At 48.0% G+C, this 19,335-nt stretch overlaps 1 protein-coding gene across 2 annotated transcripts in view; it reads left to right on the forward strand.

Annotated features, from left to right (window-relative positions):
- Positions 1-6,580: 6,580 nt before the first annotated feature.
- LOC117346547 (cytochrome P450 2J2) overlaps positions 6,581-19,335 on the forward strand; it is a 39,415-nt gene continuing 26,660 nt past the window's right edge. The window contains exons 1-2 of one of the 2 annotated variants that reach the window (XM_033916295.1): positions 6,581-6,868; positions 15,945-16,107. In XM_033916295.1, coding sequence (XP_033772186.1) covers positions 6,659-6,868; positions 15,945-16,107 — 373 coding nt within the window. In that variant the 5' untranslated portion in view covers positions 6,581-6,658. Of the gene's footprint in view, positions 6,869-10,347; positions 10,478-15,944; positions 16,108-19,335 lie in introns of those variants that run through there. The other variant, XM_033916296.1, reaches the window with a different exon arrangement.

Genomic DNA, 19,335 nt, shown 5'->3' on the forward strand with positions numbered 1-19,335 from the left:
TGCATTTGGGAGACAGTTTTTTGGCAGGCCTTCCTTCAGTTTTGGCGGGAAGCGCCACCATTTTGCCTATGGCCTCAGGTGACCCTTTTCCTGTTTTAGAGAGACAGGAACAGATCCTATCTGTTCTGCACCTGCAGGGATTTGTATGGTACTGCCGGGGGTTTTCTGCCCTGATTTTATTTTAACCTTATTTATAGGCGGCTGTGGGTCCTGCTCTCTGGGTCTTCTGGGGGGTCTTTGCACGACTGCCTCCTGTTCAGTCTCCCTAACCATTATCCAAGCGGCCGCGAGTGTCTTGGGACAAGGACTTTTTTATGGCTGATCCAGTTTTGCTGGATTAGGACTTGGATCTTGGGGTGGACCCCCAATATCCTCTAGGGGGGTTGGATGATGTGGACGGAGGGTTTTTGGACACACCAGTTGGCGGAGATGCATTGGTTGTTTAGATTTTTCACCGGGAAGAGCTGCAGGAGCTTATTCTTCAGGTGTCTTCGGTTTTGCACTTTGAGGAGGAAGCCAAGTACCCCCCATTGAGTTGACCCTATGCTTTGGAGTATTCGTTAAGCATACCGCTCTTTCCCTCTGCATCAGGATATTCGGGATGTGGTATACGCACAGTGGAAGACGCCGGACGCTCATTTTCACTTGGCGCGGTCCATGGCCAGACTTTATCCCACTCCTAATGGGGATTGGGATACCTCTAAGTCTCCTGTGGTTGATGCGGTGGTCTTAGCTATTGCACATTGACACACTGTGTCTGTTGAGGGCGGTTCAGCCCTGAGAGAACATCAGGACTGTAAAATAGAGGCTCTCCTTAAGCAGAGTTTTGATGTGGCTGCATTGACTGTCCATGCGGCGATATGTGGCAGACTGATGGTCTGGGCTTGTTTCTGGTGGTCTGAGCGGGTCCTTGACTGGAAGTTGGCTGACTGGTCTTTAGTGGATCAGGAGGTAGCTAAGATCGAAATTGGTGCTTCTTATCTCTCGGATGGAATGTATGATCTGTTGAGGGTTTCAGCAAGTCCATGGTCCTCAGAGTAGTGACTCGCCCATACCCTTTGCTTCGAGGTTGGTCAGTGGATGCGGCCTCTAAGTCTCAGCTCAGTAAATTCCAATTTTGAGGTTCCTTCTTCTTTGGGGAGGAGTTGGATAAGCTGGTTCAAGCCTTGAGTAACTCTAAGGTTCCTCGACTTCCGGAGAACCGACCTCGCAAAGCACAGCAGGGTGGTGCCACCCAGAAGTGTTTGTGTGATTTTCAAGGTACTGCCCTGGCCAGTGTTCGGCCCCTTTTCCTTCCAGAGGTCGCTTTCAGCGCATGCAGTCCTTTCAGGAAGCCCGCAAGGGGGGGGGGGGGGGTGTCGGGACTATGCCAGTGGCTCCTCAGCTTGTCCGGCCCAGTGACTCGCTACGTGTCCTTCTTCCAGTTCCAGTGGGAGCCCGCTTGCAAGAGTTTTACTGGAGGTGGACTGAGATTACAACGGATCAGTGGGTCCTAGAAGTGATTTGGGACAGCTATGCTCGAGTTTTCCCGTCCCTTGCCAGATCGTTTCCATTCTTCTCCTTGTCGGGCAACTTAGAAGAAGTAGGTATGTTAGTAGACGCTGCTCAGGTTGCTGGACCACAAAGCAGTGGTCCCAGCCTCAGGAGATTCATACTGGCAGGTACTCCGTTTACTTCATGGTGCCCAAGAAAGAGAGGGAATTTCTGACTTCTCTTGACCTGACGGAGACCTTCCTGCATGTTCCCATTTGGGCCTCCCATCAGCGCTTCCTTTGCTTTGCAATTTTGAGAAAGCACTATCAGTTTTGTGTGCTTCCTTTTTGATTGGCCACAATTCCGCAGACCTTCACCAAGATTATGGTGGTGGTGGAGGGCATTCTGGTTCATCCCTATGTGGATGACTTCGAGTGAAGTTGTTTCAGGAGAGCTCCTGGGTCACATCTCAAGTAGTGGAGTTTCTGCAGTCACTGGGCTGGGTGGTCAACTTGTTCAAAAGCCAGTTGACTCCATCTCAGTGCTTGGAGTATCTCAGAATTCTTGGCTTGGGGAGAGTCTTCCTTCCCAAGGGTTGGGTGTTGAAATTCGCTCCCTCATGGATTGTTGCTGCCCTCAGGCACAGGATTTTCTGCAGGTCCTGTGGTTGATGGCAGCCTCCCTGGAGGTAGTCAGGTAGGCTTGGGCTCACATGTGCCTTCTTCAGTATGCACTTCTTCGGCAGTGGTTGCCATAAATTCATGATCTGGGCTCTCCCATTCCTCTTCAGCAGTTGGTTCATCGCAGCCTGCGCTGGTGGCTACAGTCTTCCAATCTGGTTCAGGGAGTAAGTTGGGATCAGCCCCAGTGGACAGTGCTTCTAATGGACGCTAGTCTCCTCAATTGGAGAGCTCAATGTCTCGGTCGCTCGGCACAGGGCAGCTGGTTGCCAGTGGAGGCTTCTTGGTCAATCAATATTCTGGAGACCAGAGCCATTTGGTTGGTGTTGTTAGCTTTCCAGCCATTGCTGGAGGGCAAGTCAGTTTGGGTTCCCTTGGACAATGCCACGGTGGTGGCGTATGTCAATCATCAGGGGGGAAACCAAGAGTCATCTGGTAGTGCAGGAGGCAACTCTTCTCGTGGAATGGGTACAGGCTCATCTTCTGGACATCTCGGTCTCCCACATAGCGGGAGTGGACAACGTCCAGGTGGACTTCCTCAGTCATCATGTGCTGAATCCCGGAGAATGGTATCTCGGGTTGGAAGCTTTTGAATTGATTGTTTAGGCCTGGGGCCAGCCTGTCATGGACTGTGACCACAAGTGTCAACGCCAAAGCTTCGAGGTTCTTCAGTCGGCGCAGGGATTTCCAGTATCCAACAGTGTTCTCGTGTCCAATTTGTGTATTTCCTTTGTCTTCTCATTGTGAGAGTGGAGTTGGAATGTTTTCATCCTAGCTAGTTTCTGTTTGGCTGTTCGTCAGACTGAACAGCCTCACTTGTACTACTGTCAAAAGTCATTGTCTCAGTCTCCACCTGCTGGCAGAGGAGCATAAACCCATTCGTTCTGTGCTAGTTTGGAGGGACTAAAAGAAAGAAAATTAACAGTTAGGAACCTAATTTCTCCTTTTATAATATTGCCCCGGGCGGGGGGGAAACACATGTAAAGTAGATACACAGAAACAATAATACATGTAGGTGGTCTGGGGCTGTAGAGAGTAGTATATACATACTTCATAAAATACAAGCACATATTTGCATCTACCTCAGAGCAGGCGTAAATTAATCTGAGAGCACTTGTAAGCTAGTGGTGATAATTCTGGATGCCTATTTTATAAAGACACACAGTCTTCTATATCATTTGGTCTGTTTTTGGACATTTTTATACAATACCCAATGACAGAGCAAACAATCCTCAATGACAGAGCAAACAATCCTCAGCAAATGAGTCAATAAAGTGCACAACAGCAGGAGTTGATGGAACACAGGTCAACCAATAATGTTCACAAACAACTTTATTGTATCAATGTGCACTTGACTCAACATGACTCGATTCGGCTGTAGAGCCTGCTTCAGGAGTCTAAACAAGAACAATCAAAAAAGTAAATAATATCTAATATCCAATGCATGTTATAAAATGGGTGTAAAAAAACTAAAACAGTAAAAACAGCAGAAATTAACCACAATGGGAGTTTCCTTAGGCATCTGACCAATTGGAATCTTAGGCCTCTCCCACTGCATCCCAGAATGCATTGAGAAAGATGCCTAAGACTCCGGTTGGCCTAGGTGCCTAAAGCCCTTCCTATGGGAGGGGCCTTAGGCACCTGGGCCAATTAGGGCAATAGGCCCCTCCCCGGTGCATTCTGGGATGCCAGAGGGATGCACTGGGAAAAGAAGGCTCACCATTCTGAAAGCGTGGATGTGCTGGCCAGAGGGAGTGGGCATCCCTCTAGCTGGCCTGACAGATAAAGGTACCGGGGGGGGGGGGGCAGGAGTCATATGTTTAGGGGGTTGCCGGCAGGATGGAGTGGGCATCCCTCCTGCTGGGGGGTTGTTTCAGGGATGCTGGCAGGAGGGAGTAGGCATCTCTCCTGCTGGCCAATTTACAGTGAGGTTTGGGGGTTCCCTGCTACAGCCGCTCAGCTGATCGGGCCCTATTGAGCTGAGGGGAAGGGAGGGGGATGGCCTGACAAGGGGAAGAGATGCCTGGACAGCGGGGCCCAGGGCAGCTGCCCAGTTTGCCCTCCCCTAACGCCGGCCTTGGTCATAGCACCACATGGGCGGGCTCCCCTGATGTTTTCAGGCTCGAGGCATGTGCCTATTGGGCCTACTCTTCAACCTGTCCCTGCTAACCATCTATCCTAGCAGCTATTAACTTTGGCATTGAATTCCACTTACTGTTGCTTCACTCTAAAACTGAAGAGCAAATAAAGGAGTGCTGTTACGATTTTCTGCTGGAACTCCTAAGGGAACTGTGTCAAAGATTGCTGGCAACTGTGCAGCAGCTAGAGTCTCTGGCTGGTCTCTCACCTTCTGTTGTCCTTGGAGCACAAAAAACCCTCACAACTGTCAAAGTTGTCACTTTTACTTTGGCACAAGGGGAATTTGGGAGATCTGGAGCAGCAGTGGATGGGAATCAGCACAATATTGTGGCCAAACTTCAGCAATAATGACATCGAGCAGTTCTGGGGATAACTGCAGCAAATCACGCGGCTGCTCCAAGGGATTTTGACTTTCTACCATTATGTTATTTTGCCTTGAATGTGTTGACGGTGTCTTTTCAGTAATGCAGCCATAGAAAGAACTTTCTCTCCAATGAATCTGGTTAAAATAAAACTGAGAAACAGGCTTTGGCAAGGCATGTTGGAAGCTTTGTTATGCATTATCCCAAAAACAGCAATACTGAGTAAATTCAATTCCGGCATTTATTTTACTAATGATCATTACGATGACATTCTACCTGACAAATATTTTGCAGTTACAGAGGAATAGGGTTTATTATGACCCTAATTATAGCTGATTATGGAATATGAAGAAATACACCGCGCTGTTTTTGGGCTGCTTTTTCAAGGTCAAAGGGTGGGATTTTAAAAAAAAGTATCTGGCAACCCTGGGGGGCCGTAGCTCTGTTCACTCTCTACCTCCCCCCCCCCCACACACACTGATCTCCCATAGCAAAGGAGAAAGTGACCCACAGCACAATAGGTCATTTCCTCCTCCTGTGCCACTTGGACCCAACTGTTTATGTGAACCGTGGAATCGAGGCTCACATCGCTGTGCAGCCATTCACTTCCTTGTCTTCTTGCCTCAGTAGCTTAGCAGTGGAGGAGACAAGAGCTGTTGCCCGTGCCTGCACTGAATTCTGTACAGGATGTGCAGAATTCTACGCATCCATGTGTGTGTGTTGGGGGGGGGGGGGGGAGGAATTCTGTGCAAATTCTACGCGTGCAGAATTCTGAAAGGAGTAAAATGTAAATTACAGCCTCACCCATATCTCTCCCATGTTCTGCCCATGTGAATGCCCCTTACATGATGCCTTATGCCACTTATATGCACTCTTACCTCAAAATAGCACTTTGGGTTGTTTTTTTTTTGGGGGGGGGGTTGCTGTTACTTATGCGCCAAATGTGCACACACCTGCAAAAGTGACAGTATTCTGCACGCTTGTGCACTCAAGAGTTAAGAGGTCATGCCTACCGTTAAGGATTTGGACACATTCGGTCAACAGAATCATTGTAACACTAAGGGCCCGTTTTACAAAGCCGCACGGCAGCAGCCCTGAAGCCCTTTAAGGGCTGCTTTTACTAAGCTGTGCTAGCGTTTTTAGCATGCGCAGAATATTAGCGCGCGCAAACCCCACGCTGAGAAGCTAGAATTAACGCCAGCCCAATGGCGGCATTAGCGTCTGGCGCGCACGCTAAAACCGCTAGCCCAGCTTAGTAAAAGGAGCCCTAAATCTCTATGGGCTTCGGGGCTGTTACTGCACAGCAGTCGCTAATGCGGCTTTGTAAAAACGGGCCCTAAATCTAGTCTGTCGATTTATGATTAGCTGGATTTCCTTGAAAATTTAACTGCAAAACCAATCCTATGCTCAGCCCAATAGTGACATACAGTAGCCAGCTATTTTACCCGACTCCGCGGTTTAATATAGTGAGGCCTAGGTATGAAAATGAGAGACACAGACTGGTGCACATTTTAACAAACCTGATAACAACTGCAGGATCGGGAACAAGGTAAAACCCAGGATCTCCAGGATGCCACCTTCTTTTAAGTCCGGGTTCTCTAACCTTTTTTGGATACAAACTGCTATGTTCATTTTTAGTGTGTGTTCATTAAAGATTTCGCGTCTTGGACACCTTTCCTGCAGTTTTTGCTTTTGTTCCTTGTTCGACATATCACTGCAGTTCTGTTGGATTTTTTTGGTTTGTGTTTACCTTCTTTTATGTGCCCAGCTAACCTGCTGCTGTAACTTTAGTGGGCATAATGTCGACCCACGCACTGCTTCTCTTCCTTCCATGAGTTTACGCCATGGTTAAAACTACAATCCTGTAGCCTCACCCTTATTTCATCATAGTTTTAAGGCAGGGTTGCAGCCAGCGGGGGAGGGAAGAGAAATTGCTGACTGCTGCACAGGTTAAATAATCCCCAAACTACCGAATCATAGTCCGATCCCCGGCAGAGAGAGAGCATGGAGCTGTGGCTTTTCCCTGCTCTGACGTTCCTCTGGGAAAATGTCACATTTCGGAGCGCCCTGTTGTTTCTTCTGGTGTTTTTCCTCACTGCTGATTATGTGAAAAGGAGACCTCCAAGGAACTTTCCTCCACGTCCCTTTTCCCTGCCTTTCCTGGGAAACATTTTGCATATGAATTTCTCTCAGCCTCATGTTGGAATTCAGCAGGTGAGGAGGGCCTCTGTGGGTTGTTGTTTTTTTTTTTTAAGATCCTAGGGTAGCCACGGCAGCTTGCAAGCTATATCTACTATTGCTACTACTAGTTATCACTTATATAGCTCTGAAAGGCGTACGCAGCGCTGTACAGTTTGACATTTATTAGATGGTCCCTGCTCAGAAGAGCTCACAATTTAAGTTGGACAGACAGATATGACATCTAGGGTTAAAGATGCAGAACCCAAGGTGAGAGGAGTTAATAGTTGAAGGCAGTCGGAAAGAGAGGGCCTGACCACAGGGGGAGGGAGGGAGGAGAGGAAGAGATGACTCTCATGGGGGCTGGGAGGGAGGGAGAATGAATACTTTTTTTAAAACTGAGAAATTGGGAGCTTTGGTAAAATTTTGCTTTGAAACATACTTGTATGGTAACTTCATCGTGAGGTTGAAATGCTCCAGATCTTTTTTTTTTTATTTTTTTCTTTCGTTTCGAAAAACAAATGCCAGTATTGTTTCATTATGCATTCTTATACACTTCTCCCTCCCTATTTGCGGGGGTTAGGGGCAGAGCCGGCCCGCAAATAGGGAAAATTCACAAATAACTTTTGGGCCGGCTCTGATCCACCTCTGGACCTTACCTGGTGGTCTAGCGGTGACGCGGGGCAGGAGCCATCTTCCTATACTCCTGCCCCGTGCAGAGTGGTGCTGTGAGTTCCCATGGTCTCACGAGACTACAACAGGAACTCCCTTATTGTAGTCTCGTGAGACCACAGGAACTCACAGCACGGCTCTGCACGGGGCAGGAATGTAGGAAGATCGCTCCTACCCCGGGTCACAGCCAGACCACCAGCTAGACCACATGCTCCTGGGGCGGCTGCTTGCCTCCGATCGCCCCCCTCCGCCTCCTATCGCCTCCCTCCTTGCCCCAATCCATTTTTTTTTTTAAATGCGGGCTGCCAAGTGTTTCTCGGTGGGGGGGGGGGGGGGGGGTGCCTGGGGGAAAAAAATCACGAACATCTAAACCGCGAATAGGGAGGGGGAAGTGTAACCACTGTCTGCCCTTGCCATAAAGGTTCTCCATAGTGTTTGTGTCCTGTAAGAATGATATTGATAGGTAGCAAAATAAAGTAAAGGAGACTGATACGGCACATGGGGGGTCATATTATTGTCAGGAGTGTATCTTAAGGGTGTTGTGAGTTTCAGTGGTGTGTGTGTGTGTAGGAAAACTTTATAGACTACAATAGATTCACGTTAAATGACTTTGCACCTTTTATTATTTTGTAGACTTGGAAGATGTCTTCTTTCACCATATTCGGAGGAACCTATTCCTGTTAATTAATCATTCAAATTTACAATTTATTTTGTTTTGGATTTCTTTTTGCCACATTTAGGGGTCCTTTTATTAAGGCGCACTAAATGCTAACGCGTCCATTATATTCTACCACGCCATAGTAAAAGAGGGGGTTAATCTTCCACAGTGTGGTAAACTCAGTTTCAGGCCACCGAGTACGGCAAGGTGGATGGAAAGTGTCAAAAATTGTACATAACAGAAATGGAGCTCCAGTAGCCAAACAGCCAAATACAAACACATTTCGTAAGAACATAAGAATAGCCTTACTGGATCAGACCAATGGTCCATCCTGCCCAGCAGTCCGCTCATGCGGCGGCTCCAAGGTCAAGACCAGTGCTCCAAATGAGTCCAGTCTCACCAGTTTAGCATGAACTTCTTCAACTTTGTCTTGAAACCCTGGAGGGTGTTTTCCCCTATGACAGACTCCGGAATAGAGAGTTGCGCGGGGACAGAAATCACACCCGTCCCCGCCAAAATCCCACCTATCCCCGTGAGGAATACCTTCGTCCCCGCGAGGAATCCCCTCCGTCCCCACCCGTCCCCGTGAGGAATCCCCACCCGTCCCCGTGAGGAATCCCCTTCGTCCCCACCCGTCCCTGCAAGGAATCCTTCCGTCCCCGCCCGTCCCCGCGAGGAATCCCCTCCATTCCCACCTGTCCTCGTGAGGAATCCTCTCTGTCCCCACCCGTCCCCGCGAAGAATCCCCTCTGTCCCCACCCGTGTTCGCCTATCGCCCCATAAAAGTTACCTGTCCCCATAAAAAGCAGCAATTACTTCAGAAAGTTTAGATTTTTTTAAAGCCTTAGTTTATTTAAACCAACAATAAAATACAATCTTTTTTTTTAACACCCCCCTTCCTTTTTTAATACCCCCTCCTCTCTATAAAAATATATTTTTAATAATAATCCATGAGTCACAAAGCAAGGGTGCACATAGGAAAAGGGAGCATCATAAACACTGCAGTGAGCATTAGAACATTAATCTACCCATTGTTAAACTGAAGCCAGATTAATACAGATCGATCCTGCACAGTCAACGCTAAAAGAAAACAGTCCTTCTCATACATACAGAACACAACCTCCCTACCCTCATACTGGCCCACTTGCTTCCTTGTCACCATCACCACACTCTCCCTACCCCTGATCCCGTCACCATCATTTCTGTACCCCCTTTTGCTTGTTCCTGTCACCAGATTCTCTCCCTTCCCCTTTACCCCATCCAGCCTGCCACTTTACTCTCCCTACATCTCTCTCTGCCCAAGGTGGAAGGCTATCACCTTGGCTGGCCTGTCTGCCACCTTATTATCTAGCCACCTGTCATCCCATGCTCCATTTCACCATTGCCTCATTCGCTCTACCTCTCTTGATGGTCGTCATCTGTCCCTTTTGCTAGTTCTCATATTAGCTATACTGTCTGCTTACTTGTTTCTGCTGTCTTGTGACATCCCCCCCTCTCCCTGTCACCTCACTCTCTCCCTTCATGCTAGCTCTCACTCTTTCTTCTCCTTACCCTGGCCTGCCTGTCACTTCCCTCTCCCTTCCCCTAGCTGTCCCCCCACAATCCCAAGCCCACCCCTGCCTAACCTGTGAACCAAATTGACTCTCCTCTCTTTCCTCCCCCACCTGTCACATGCAGGCCAAGTCCCAGCACTCACCATGCCTTTCCCCCTCCCCCACCCCCACTAACCTGACCTCAGCAGCACCAGCCAGCTCCTGCCAAGTGGTTTGGCAAGGGGAATAGGCCCTCTCCCAGCCAGTCCACCCCAGTGCCCAGGAGCTGCAGCCATCTTCACTAAGGCAGCGGGGAGCCATGGAGGGGGAGGTGCAGGATTCTGGCCTGACCCGCCCCGCCCCCAGAGGTTCTTCCCTTCTCCAGACCCAGTGTCCACACTTACCCCATGCAACTTTGGCCAGCTCAGGTGAGGGCAGGGCAGAACGCAGCTGGGAGCCAGAGAGCCATCCTGCTCATCGTTTGGGCGGCTGCACAAAAGCAACGAAAAGTGAAACACTGCAACTCGGCCATCGGCTCTCCCTCTTCTGGAGCTCATCACGTAGGCAGTAAGCTCAACACAGGCACACATTGGTTCAGCTGCAGCACAATGGGCCAATCATAAATGACCTTAGAACTCTGAGGTTGGTTGTGATTGGCCCATTGTGCTATAGCTGAACCAATGTGTGCCTGTGTTGAGCTTACTGCCTACGTGATGATCTCCATGCCTATGTGACATGCTGCTGATTCGTCGGGAAAAAGACCAGCGCCGGACCAGAAATAAGGTAGGCCTTGAGTCGGGATAGGTAGGAATCCCAGTTCCATCACCGTGGGAGTCCCGTGGACCTAGGAGGGGCCCCGTGGGAGTCTCGTGGACCTGGGGGGGGATCCCTGTGGGAGTCCCGCGGGACCCGCGGAATTCCCGTGCTCCCCATTCCCGTGCAGACCTCTACTCCGAAAGAGCGTTCCAGTTTTCTACCACTCTCTGGGTGAAGAAGAACTTCCTTACGTTTGTACAGAATCCATCCCCTTTCACTTTAGAGTGCCCTCTCGTTCTCCCTACCTTGGAGAGGGTTAAGAGTCTGTCTTTCTCTACTAAGTCTATTCCCTTCAGTATTTTGAATGTTTCGATCATGTCCCCTCGCAGTCTCCTCTTTTCAAGGGAGAAGAGAGAAGGGAGAATAGCCTTACTGGGTCAGACCAATGGTCCATCAAGCCCAGTGACCCTTTCTCACAGTGGCCAATCCAGGTCCCTAGTACCTGGCCAAAATCCAAGGTGTAGCAATATTCCATGCTACTTATACAGGGCAAGCAGTGGCTTCCCCATGTCTTTCGCAATAACAGACTATGGACTTTCCTCCAGGAACTTGTCCAAACCTTTCTTAAAACCAGCCACGCTATCTGCTCTTACCACATCCTCTGGCAACGCGTTCCAGAGCTTAACTATTCTCTGAGTGAAAAAAAATTTCCTCCTATTGGTTTTAAAAGTATTTCCCTGTAACTTCATCGAGTGTCCCTTAGTCCTTGTCATTTTTGTCAGAGTGAAAATTCAATCCACTTGTTTTACTCCACTCAGGATTTTGTAGACTTCAATCCTATCTCCCCTCAGCTGTCTCTTTTCCAAGCTGAAGAGCCCTAACCATTTTAGTCTTTCCTCATACGAGAGGAGTTCCATCCCTTTTTCCATCTTGATCGCTCTTCTTTGAACCTTTTCTAGCACCTCTATATCTTTCTTGAGATAAGGAGACCAGAATTGAACACAATACTCCAGATGAGGTCGCACCATGGAGCGATAGAGGGGCATTATGATATTCTTAGTCTTGTTAACCATCCCTTTTTAAATAATTTGCTAACATCATATTTGCTTCTTTGGCCACCGCCGCACATTGGGCGGAAGATTTCATCGTATTGTCTACAATGATACCCACATCCTTTTCTTGGGTGCTAACCCCCAAGGTGGACCCTAGCATCCAGTAACTGTGATTCAGGTTATTCTTCCCAATGTGCATCACTTTGCATTTGTCCACATTAAATTTCATCTGCCATTTGGACGCCCAGTCTTCCAATTTCCTAGTCTGCCTGCAATTTTTCACAATCCACATGTGTTTCAACAACTTTGAACAGTTTAGTGTCATCTGCATATTTAATCACCTCACTCGTTGTTCCACTTTCCAGATCATTTATAAATAAGTTAAATAGCACTGGTCCCAGTACAAACCCCTGCGGCACTCCACTGTTTACTCTCCTCTATTGAGAAAAATAACCATTTAACCCTACCCTCTGTTTTCTATCCGATAACCAATTCCTAACTGAACTTTGCCACCTATCCCATGAACTGAACTTTGCCACCTATCCCATGACACTTCAATTTTCTCAGGAGCCTCTCGTTAGGAACTTTATCAAAAGCTTTCTGAAAATCTAGATACACTATATCAACTGGCTCACCTTTATCCGCATGTTTAGTCACACCTTCAAAGAAGTCAAGCAAATTTGTGAGGCAAGATCTCCCTTGGCTGAACCCATGCTGACTCCATCTCATTAAATCATGTTTGTCTACGTGTTCCACAATTTTATTTTTTTATAATCGTACCTACCATTTTGCCCAGCACCGAAGTGAGGCTTACCGGTTTGTAATTTCCCAGATCTCCCCTGGAGCCCTTTTTAAAAATCGGCGTAACATTGGCCACCCTCCAATCTTCAGGTACTACAGACGATTTTAGCAACAGGTTACAGATCATTAAAAGCAGGTCAGCAATTTCATGTTTGAGTTCTTTTAGTACCCTAGGATGTTTACCATCTGGTCCTGGCGATTTATCTCTTTTTAATTTGTCGATTTGGCTCAGTACATCTTCCAGATTCACCAAGATTTCTTTCAGTTTATCCGCATCATCCACCCAATAGCATCATACTGCTGTGGTTCCTGAAGGTGGCAGAAACACATCTGTTCAGCTCAGCAGTCAGCAGCTCGGCAGTCAGCACCTTTCTAGCATTTCCCCTGTGCCCATCTCCCTGCCTTATTCATCACCATTCTATGATCCCCTTCCCCGTATTCAGTATCACACCTCTATCCCTATGCCCCCCCCCTTAGGTCCAGCATCTGCATTCTTATTCTCCCCCATGTCTAGCCATCTTCCCTCTGTGTCAATATACCCTTCCATGTCTGGCATTGCCCCTCTGTCCATATACCACCCCCAAGCAGCATTTCCCTTTGTGTCCCTGTTCCTATGTTCCTATCCATACCCACCATCTTCTCTCTTTTTGTATATCTCTCTGTGTCCAGCTTCTCCCCTCTCTTACTCCTTTATACCAATGTGTCTCTCACCCTCGCTTTCCTTCCTCTCTCCGCTATGTTTAATATTTCACTCCCTTCATCCTCTTGGTTCAACTTCTCTGTTTCCCTTCCTTTCTCTCTCCTCCCTGCATGGTCCTGCATCTTTCTCCCTTCCCTCTAGCCTCCCTCCCATGGATCCAACACCTTTATCCCCTCTCTTTCAGCACCCAGGTGTGGGACTGGCATCTCTTTCTTCCCTCCAGCTCCAGTCCCATCACATGGGCCCAGCACCCCTTTCCTTTCCCTCCAATCCCCAGACCAGATCCAGCACCTCTGTCTCCCTTCTCTTCAGCTCCAGCTCTGGAGCTAGCCAGTCAGCACCCCCCTACAGGTCCAGCAGCCCAAGCAACACCCCCACTCCCCTTCTTGAGTGCAGCAGCCTCTCCCCCCTCCCTCCCTGATCGCAGGTCTAGCAGCCCCAGCAAACCCTGCCCCATGGTTAAAAACCAACAACCTGCGATTCCCCTACTGGGTCGGCCTCTTTGCGCCTTCCTCCCTCCCTCCCCTCCCATCGCGGGCCTACCAGTGTCATAGAAGCTTCAGCGACCGAAGAAACAACATCACAGGTCTGCTCCGGGGCCTTCCTTTTTCCAAGTCCCTCCCTCCATTGTGACTTCCATTTTTTTAACTTTTTAACTTGTTAATTTGGCTTAGTACATCTTCCAGATTCACTGAGATTTCTTTTAGTTCCTCCACATCATCACCCTTGAAACTATTAATAGTTCAGGTAGATCTCTTACATTGTCTTCCGTAAAGACCAAAGCAAAGAATTAATTCAGTCTCTAATCTAATCTAATCTAATCTTCCATTTGTGAGTTGCACAAACCTATACAAGCTCAAAGTGAAAGATCAAAGAGGAAGAGGGAAAGAAGAAGGGGGGCATGGAGAAGCAAGGGGAGGGAAATAGAAGTTGGGGGAACTATACAGAGGCTGAAACAGATAATTGTCAAAGAGATGGGTCTTCAGGTTTTTCCTGAATGTGATGTAGCTTGTCTCTTTACTGATTGCTGCTGGTAGTTCCCTGACCTTATTCTCCCTAAGCGCCCCTTTTGCTCTCTGATGTAACTTCTGGTTCCTGTGTAGCTGGGACTCATTAGAGACAGTGAGAAACTCTGGAACTGGCTAGCTGATCAACAATGTTCTGCCTTAATCACTGGTACTACTGACAGGGTATGAAAGGTCAGAGGGAGGGAGGGCTCTAGAAACATATTGTACTGTGGGGGAGGGAGGAGGGAGAGATACTGGAACTCACAGGGTGGGGGAAGGAGAAGAGAGATTCTGGACTACAGGGGGGGAGAGAGGAGGTGGAGGAGGAAAGAGATACCAGACTGTAGGGGTTGGGGTAGGAAGGAGGAGAGAGATACCAGACTGTAGGGAGAGAGAGGAGGAGGAGAAAGTGAGAGATGCTAGACTAAGGGGAGGGGAGGAGGAGGATTCAGGAGCACAGTAAGATCTGCCAAAGGAGAGAGAGAAAGATTGAGAATTTCGGGGAGGGGGAGTGCATGGTTCTGGACATGCTGCAATGGCGAATGAACATCCATACTTTTGGCCCACTCAAGTCCTTTCCAAATCATGCCCCCTGGGTAGATACATGTTCTGCTGTATCCTGGCTTTGTAAAATCATGCTATCAATATCCTTGACTAGAAAAAACAAGGAAGGCAACCAAGTCACATCAAGGTCTGTGAGGGGGAAGCTCAAAGTGCCTAACTTGGCTCACAACTTGCAAACCAAATATAGTGTAATATGTCAAAGAACATGTCACATTATATGATGTTATAGGGCGCTCTCAGTGTGAACCCTCAGTGATAGGAGCACAGCTCCGACACTTCACTTCTGGGCCAAGGCCATAAGCCTCCACCCGCACACCATCATCGAGCGCCCTGTGTGTGCAGAAATCAAACCAATCAACAATCAAAGTGAGTAAATGAAACTCAACACAAGCAACCTGAGCGACCCCCACACAAGCCCTGCCAGCCAAACCCCCTCAAAAAACTCACGCAAAATCACAAACAAAGTCAAAAACCATACCAAAAAGTGAAAAACATGTCCAAAAGAAACAATACTTCCTCTCTGCTTGTGTTCTGTTGGAGGCCAGGTTCCTGAAGAAGGGCTCCTCCCGAAACCAGCGCGGTTGAACCTCTCCTCCTGGCGCGGTTTTTCCGTTTGTGTGACAGTTTTGGATAAGTATTGTTTCTTTTGGACATGTTTTTCACTTTTTGGTATGGTTTTTGACTTTGTTTGTGATTTTGCGTGAGTTTTTTGAGGGGGTTTGGCTGGCAGGGTTTGTGTGGGGGTCGCTCAGGTTGCTTGTGTTGAGTTTCATTTACTCACTTTGATTGTCGATTGGTTTGATTTCTGCACACACAGGGCGCTCGATGATGGTGTGCGGGTGGAGGCTTATGGCCTTGGCCCAGAAGTGAAGTGTCGGAGCTGTGCTCCTATCACTGAGGGTTCACACTGAGAGCGCCCTATAACATCATATAATGTGACATGTTCTTTGACATATTACACTATATTTGGTTTGCAAGTTGTGAGCCAAGTTAGGCACTTTGAGCTTCCCCCTCACAGACCTTGATGTGACTTGGTTGCCTTCCTTGTTTTTTCTAGTTTAGGATTTGTTTGGCAAATTAGGAGTGTGTTGTTGTTGATCAATATCCTTGAAACAGGAATATCTAAGTTCCAGTTTACAAACATCTAGAAATGAATAGGGCTTCTAAAATAAACAGGTCTGTATCCCATAGTTAGTACCTTCTTAATAGTTGGCGCCTGATCCTCTGACCTTCTTTTCCTATAGACACAAAGCTGAAGAAAAGTGGAAAATCAGACCCCACGGCTTTTCCAAAAGAATATGTTAGTCAAGTTTTGCAAATATTTTGCTCATGCAAATTGAACTCTAAGTGAGATATGCTTGGTTTTTCAGCTTGCAGAGAAGCTTGGCAACATTTTCTGTCTCCAAATTGGCAGCTTGCAATTTGTGGTGTTAAATGGTTTTCCGATGCTGAAGGAAGCCCTTGTCCATCAGGGTGAGAACTTTGCTGGACGTCCAAAAATTCCTATTATCTTTGAAAACTTTAAGGAATTTGGTAAGTTTCCATCTGTTCTGTTGGAGTGCTGTATTGATCAAAGTTGCACATCACATCAACAAAGCGTCATCTCAACAAAGCCTGATTTACAGGAATAAAGACTGTGACCAGTGGCGTACCTAGCATATGTGACACCCGGCTCCCATCATTTTTTGACACCCCCCCCCCCCATCTGTATGAAAAATATGATTTTTAGTAACAATCCACACATCATACAAGAGTGTACCTAGGAAAAGGCAGCATCTTACATACTGCAGTGAGCAGTACTTCAATAAACCCATTGTAAAACTAAACAAGCCAGACTAGTATAGATCAATCCTACACAGTCAATCCTAACTGAAAACCATGTCTTTTCGAACACACAGAAAACATCTACGCCTAGTATGTAATCACAAACTAACACCTCCCCCTTTTACAAAATGTAGTGTGGTTTTTAGCCATGGTGGTAACAGCTCAGATGCCAATGCTAAGAAACGCTCTACAGTTTTGTAAATGGGGAGATAGAATAAAAATACGTAGACAAAGGTTAAACTGAAGCACCAAGAAGCTGGACTCTACATACAATGCAACACCACAGAAACAACAATGCATCTCCCATAAAGCAAAAAAAATAAATAAATAAATATAATTTTTTTTTCTACCTTGTCTTCTCTGGTTTCTGCTTTCCTCATCTTCTTGTCACTCTCTTCCTTTCATCCACTGTCTACCCTCTCTCTGCCCCTTCTATATGGCATCTTCTCTCCTTCTATTCCCCTTCCAGAAACTTTATGCCTCCCCCTTCCATCTCTCCCTTCACCCCCATTGGTCTGGCATCCATCTTCTTCCCTTCCTTCCTCCAATGGTCTGACATCTCTCTCCTTCCCTCTCCCACACCCCCATGGTCTGGCATTTCACTCTCTCTTCTCCCTTCCTCCCACTTCCATCAGCATCTGCCCCCTTTCTCTCCCTCCACCATGATTCCATACCATCCTGACCCCCTTTCTCACCCTTCACCATGATTCCATACCACCCTGACCCCCTTTCTCACCCTTCACCATGATTCCATACCACCCTGACCCCATTTCTCACCCTTCACCATGATTCCATACCACCCTGACCCCCTTTCTCACCCTCCACATCCTTCCATACCACCCTGACCCCCCTTTCTCACCCTTCACCATGATTTCATACCACCCTGACACCCCCCCTTTGTCACCCTCCACACCCTTCCATACCACCCTGACTGCCCTTTCTCACCCTTCACCATGATTCCATACCACACTGACCCCCTTTCTCACCCTCCACACCCTTCCATACCACCCTGACCCCCCTTTCTCACCCTCCACACCCTTCTATACCACCCTGATCCACTTCTCACCCTCCACACTATCCTGAACCCCTTTCACACCCTTCCATACCACCCTGACCCCATTTCTCACCCTTCCATACCACCCTGACCCCGTTTCTCACCCTTCACCATTCCTCCATACCACCCTGACCCCTTTTTTCTCCTTCCACCACCCAAATCAGCAAGGTCCCGCGATGATTGCCTCTGCTGAATGAAGATAAAGCATCATTTTAAAAAAGTGGATTAAGCAACCCCTTAACCACCAGTGTCCCCGCGGCGCTCCACATCCAATGCTTACAGTCCACATAATAACAACAAAAAGTGTTTCCAAAAACCAGGTGGTACCGTGCGACTCCTACCTGCCAATCGGCAGAACAAAGTGGCACAGCGTCCCACACCCCTTTCACCGGCAATCTGCGGCGCCGCAATTCTCCAGCATGAAGAAATAACCATTTCAGCCACTTCGTTTATTCGGCATAATCGCGTCTTAGTAGAGATCCAACCAAGAAGCCTGCACTCCTCTGCTCTTAGTCCCGCGATATCTGCGGCTGCCAGTCCACCCCCCCTTCCCTCTTTCACTTACCACTTCCGGAGCAGAGGCAGCAGCGCGGTACCTTCCTGCACTTCAGCGAGGCTGCCCACATAAGTATGACAGCCGCGCTGAGGTGCAGTTCAGAGCAGCGCAGGAGGCTCCGGAGTGTGGACCCGGCCGGCTGTTTACCCCCTTGGAGCGTAAATCCAGGGCGGACCTCCCTCCCCCCTCCGCCTCCCCCCTTGGTACGCCACTGACTGTGACAGTGATTCCACTTACAAACTTTCAGTGCTCTAGACCAGTGTTCTTCATCCACCGGTCCATGGACCAGTGCCGGTCCACAGAAATTTCCTGATGGTCCACAGGGCCAGCACATGCATCAGGCCCAAAACAGTGTTTTTCAACCGCCGGTCTACGGTGCGATCGATGTGGCGTTATCTTCGAGCCAGCTCCCTCTTCCTAACTGATTCGGTGCACAAAACCACAGTGGCTCCTACAGGCATCCTGCGCCTGAACCGGTAGCCTTCTCTCTGACGTTGCAATGTCAGAGGGAAGGCTTCCAGATGAGGCAAGGGACATGCAAGGTGCAATTAGTACTATTATGGGGGTGGGTGAATATTGGGGAGAGATGGGCGGGGTCTGGCCCACGACGGGCGGGGTCTGGCCTACGACTTAGTCCCGTGTTCTTCAACTGCTGGTCCACGGACCAAGGCCGGCCCACAGAATAATTATTTTATTTCTGCCGGTCCATAGGTGTAAAAAGGTTGAAAAACACTGCTCTAGACCACCACTGAAATACAGGGTGGGCCACGGAAAAGTAGCCTTCAGCGATAGTATGACAAGATGAACGAGCAAGTGGATTGTTTTTATTCACTTACCCCCAAGTTACAACTTGCGTTTCGATAATCGATCCGCTTCGCACATAGCCTCCCACAATCACTATTCGCTGTTCCAGAGAGAACACCATCTTTCTGGTACTGGTATTACAGGCAGGCTACTTTTACGTGGCCCACCCATTCTAGGTGTTTCATCCACATGGAACAACAGTAGTGCAGACTCAACATGATCCATAGTAGTGCTAATAATCGTCACATATACAGCATCCGGAACCCCTGAGGAAGGCTTTCACAGCCAAAACACGTACTGTGTTGGGTCTGTACTACTGTCGTTCCATGTGGATGAGTTTGTATCCTATGAATATTCAATAAATGCTTGTGATCTTGAACCTTTTTGTGAACAAGTGTGTATCTTATAAGACTATTATATTTGCGTCACGAACATCAATTCTACAGCTTCTCCTAATAATACTAAAACATCAGGTACAGAAAAGACCACCAAATTTGACAGGATAGCAATAAATATTCATACA

The sequence above is a fragment of the Geotrypetes seraphini genome, chromosome 12 (genome assembly GCF_902459505.1).
Source record: "Geotrypetes seraphini chromosome 12, aGeoSer1.1, whole genome shotgun sequence".
NCBI classification, from domain to species: domain Eukaryota; kingdom Metazoa; phylum Chordata; class Amphibia; order Gymnophiona; family Dermophiidae; genus Geotrypetes; species Geotrypetes seraphini.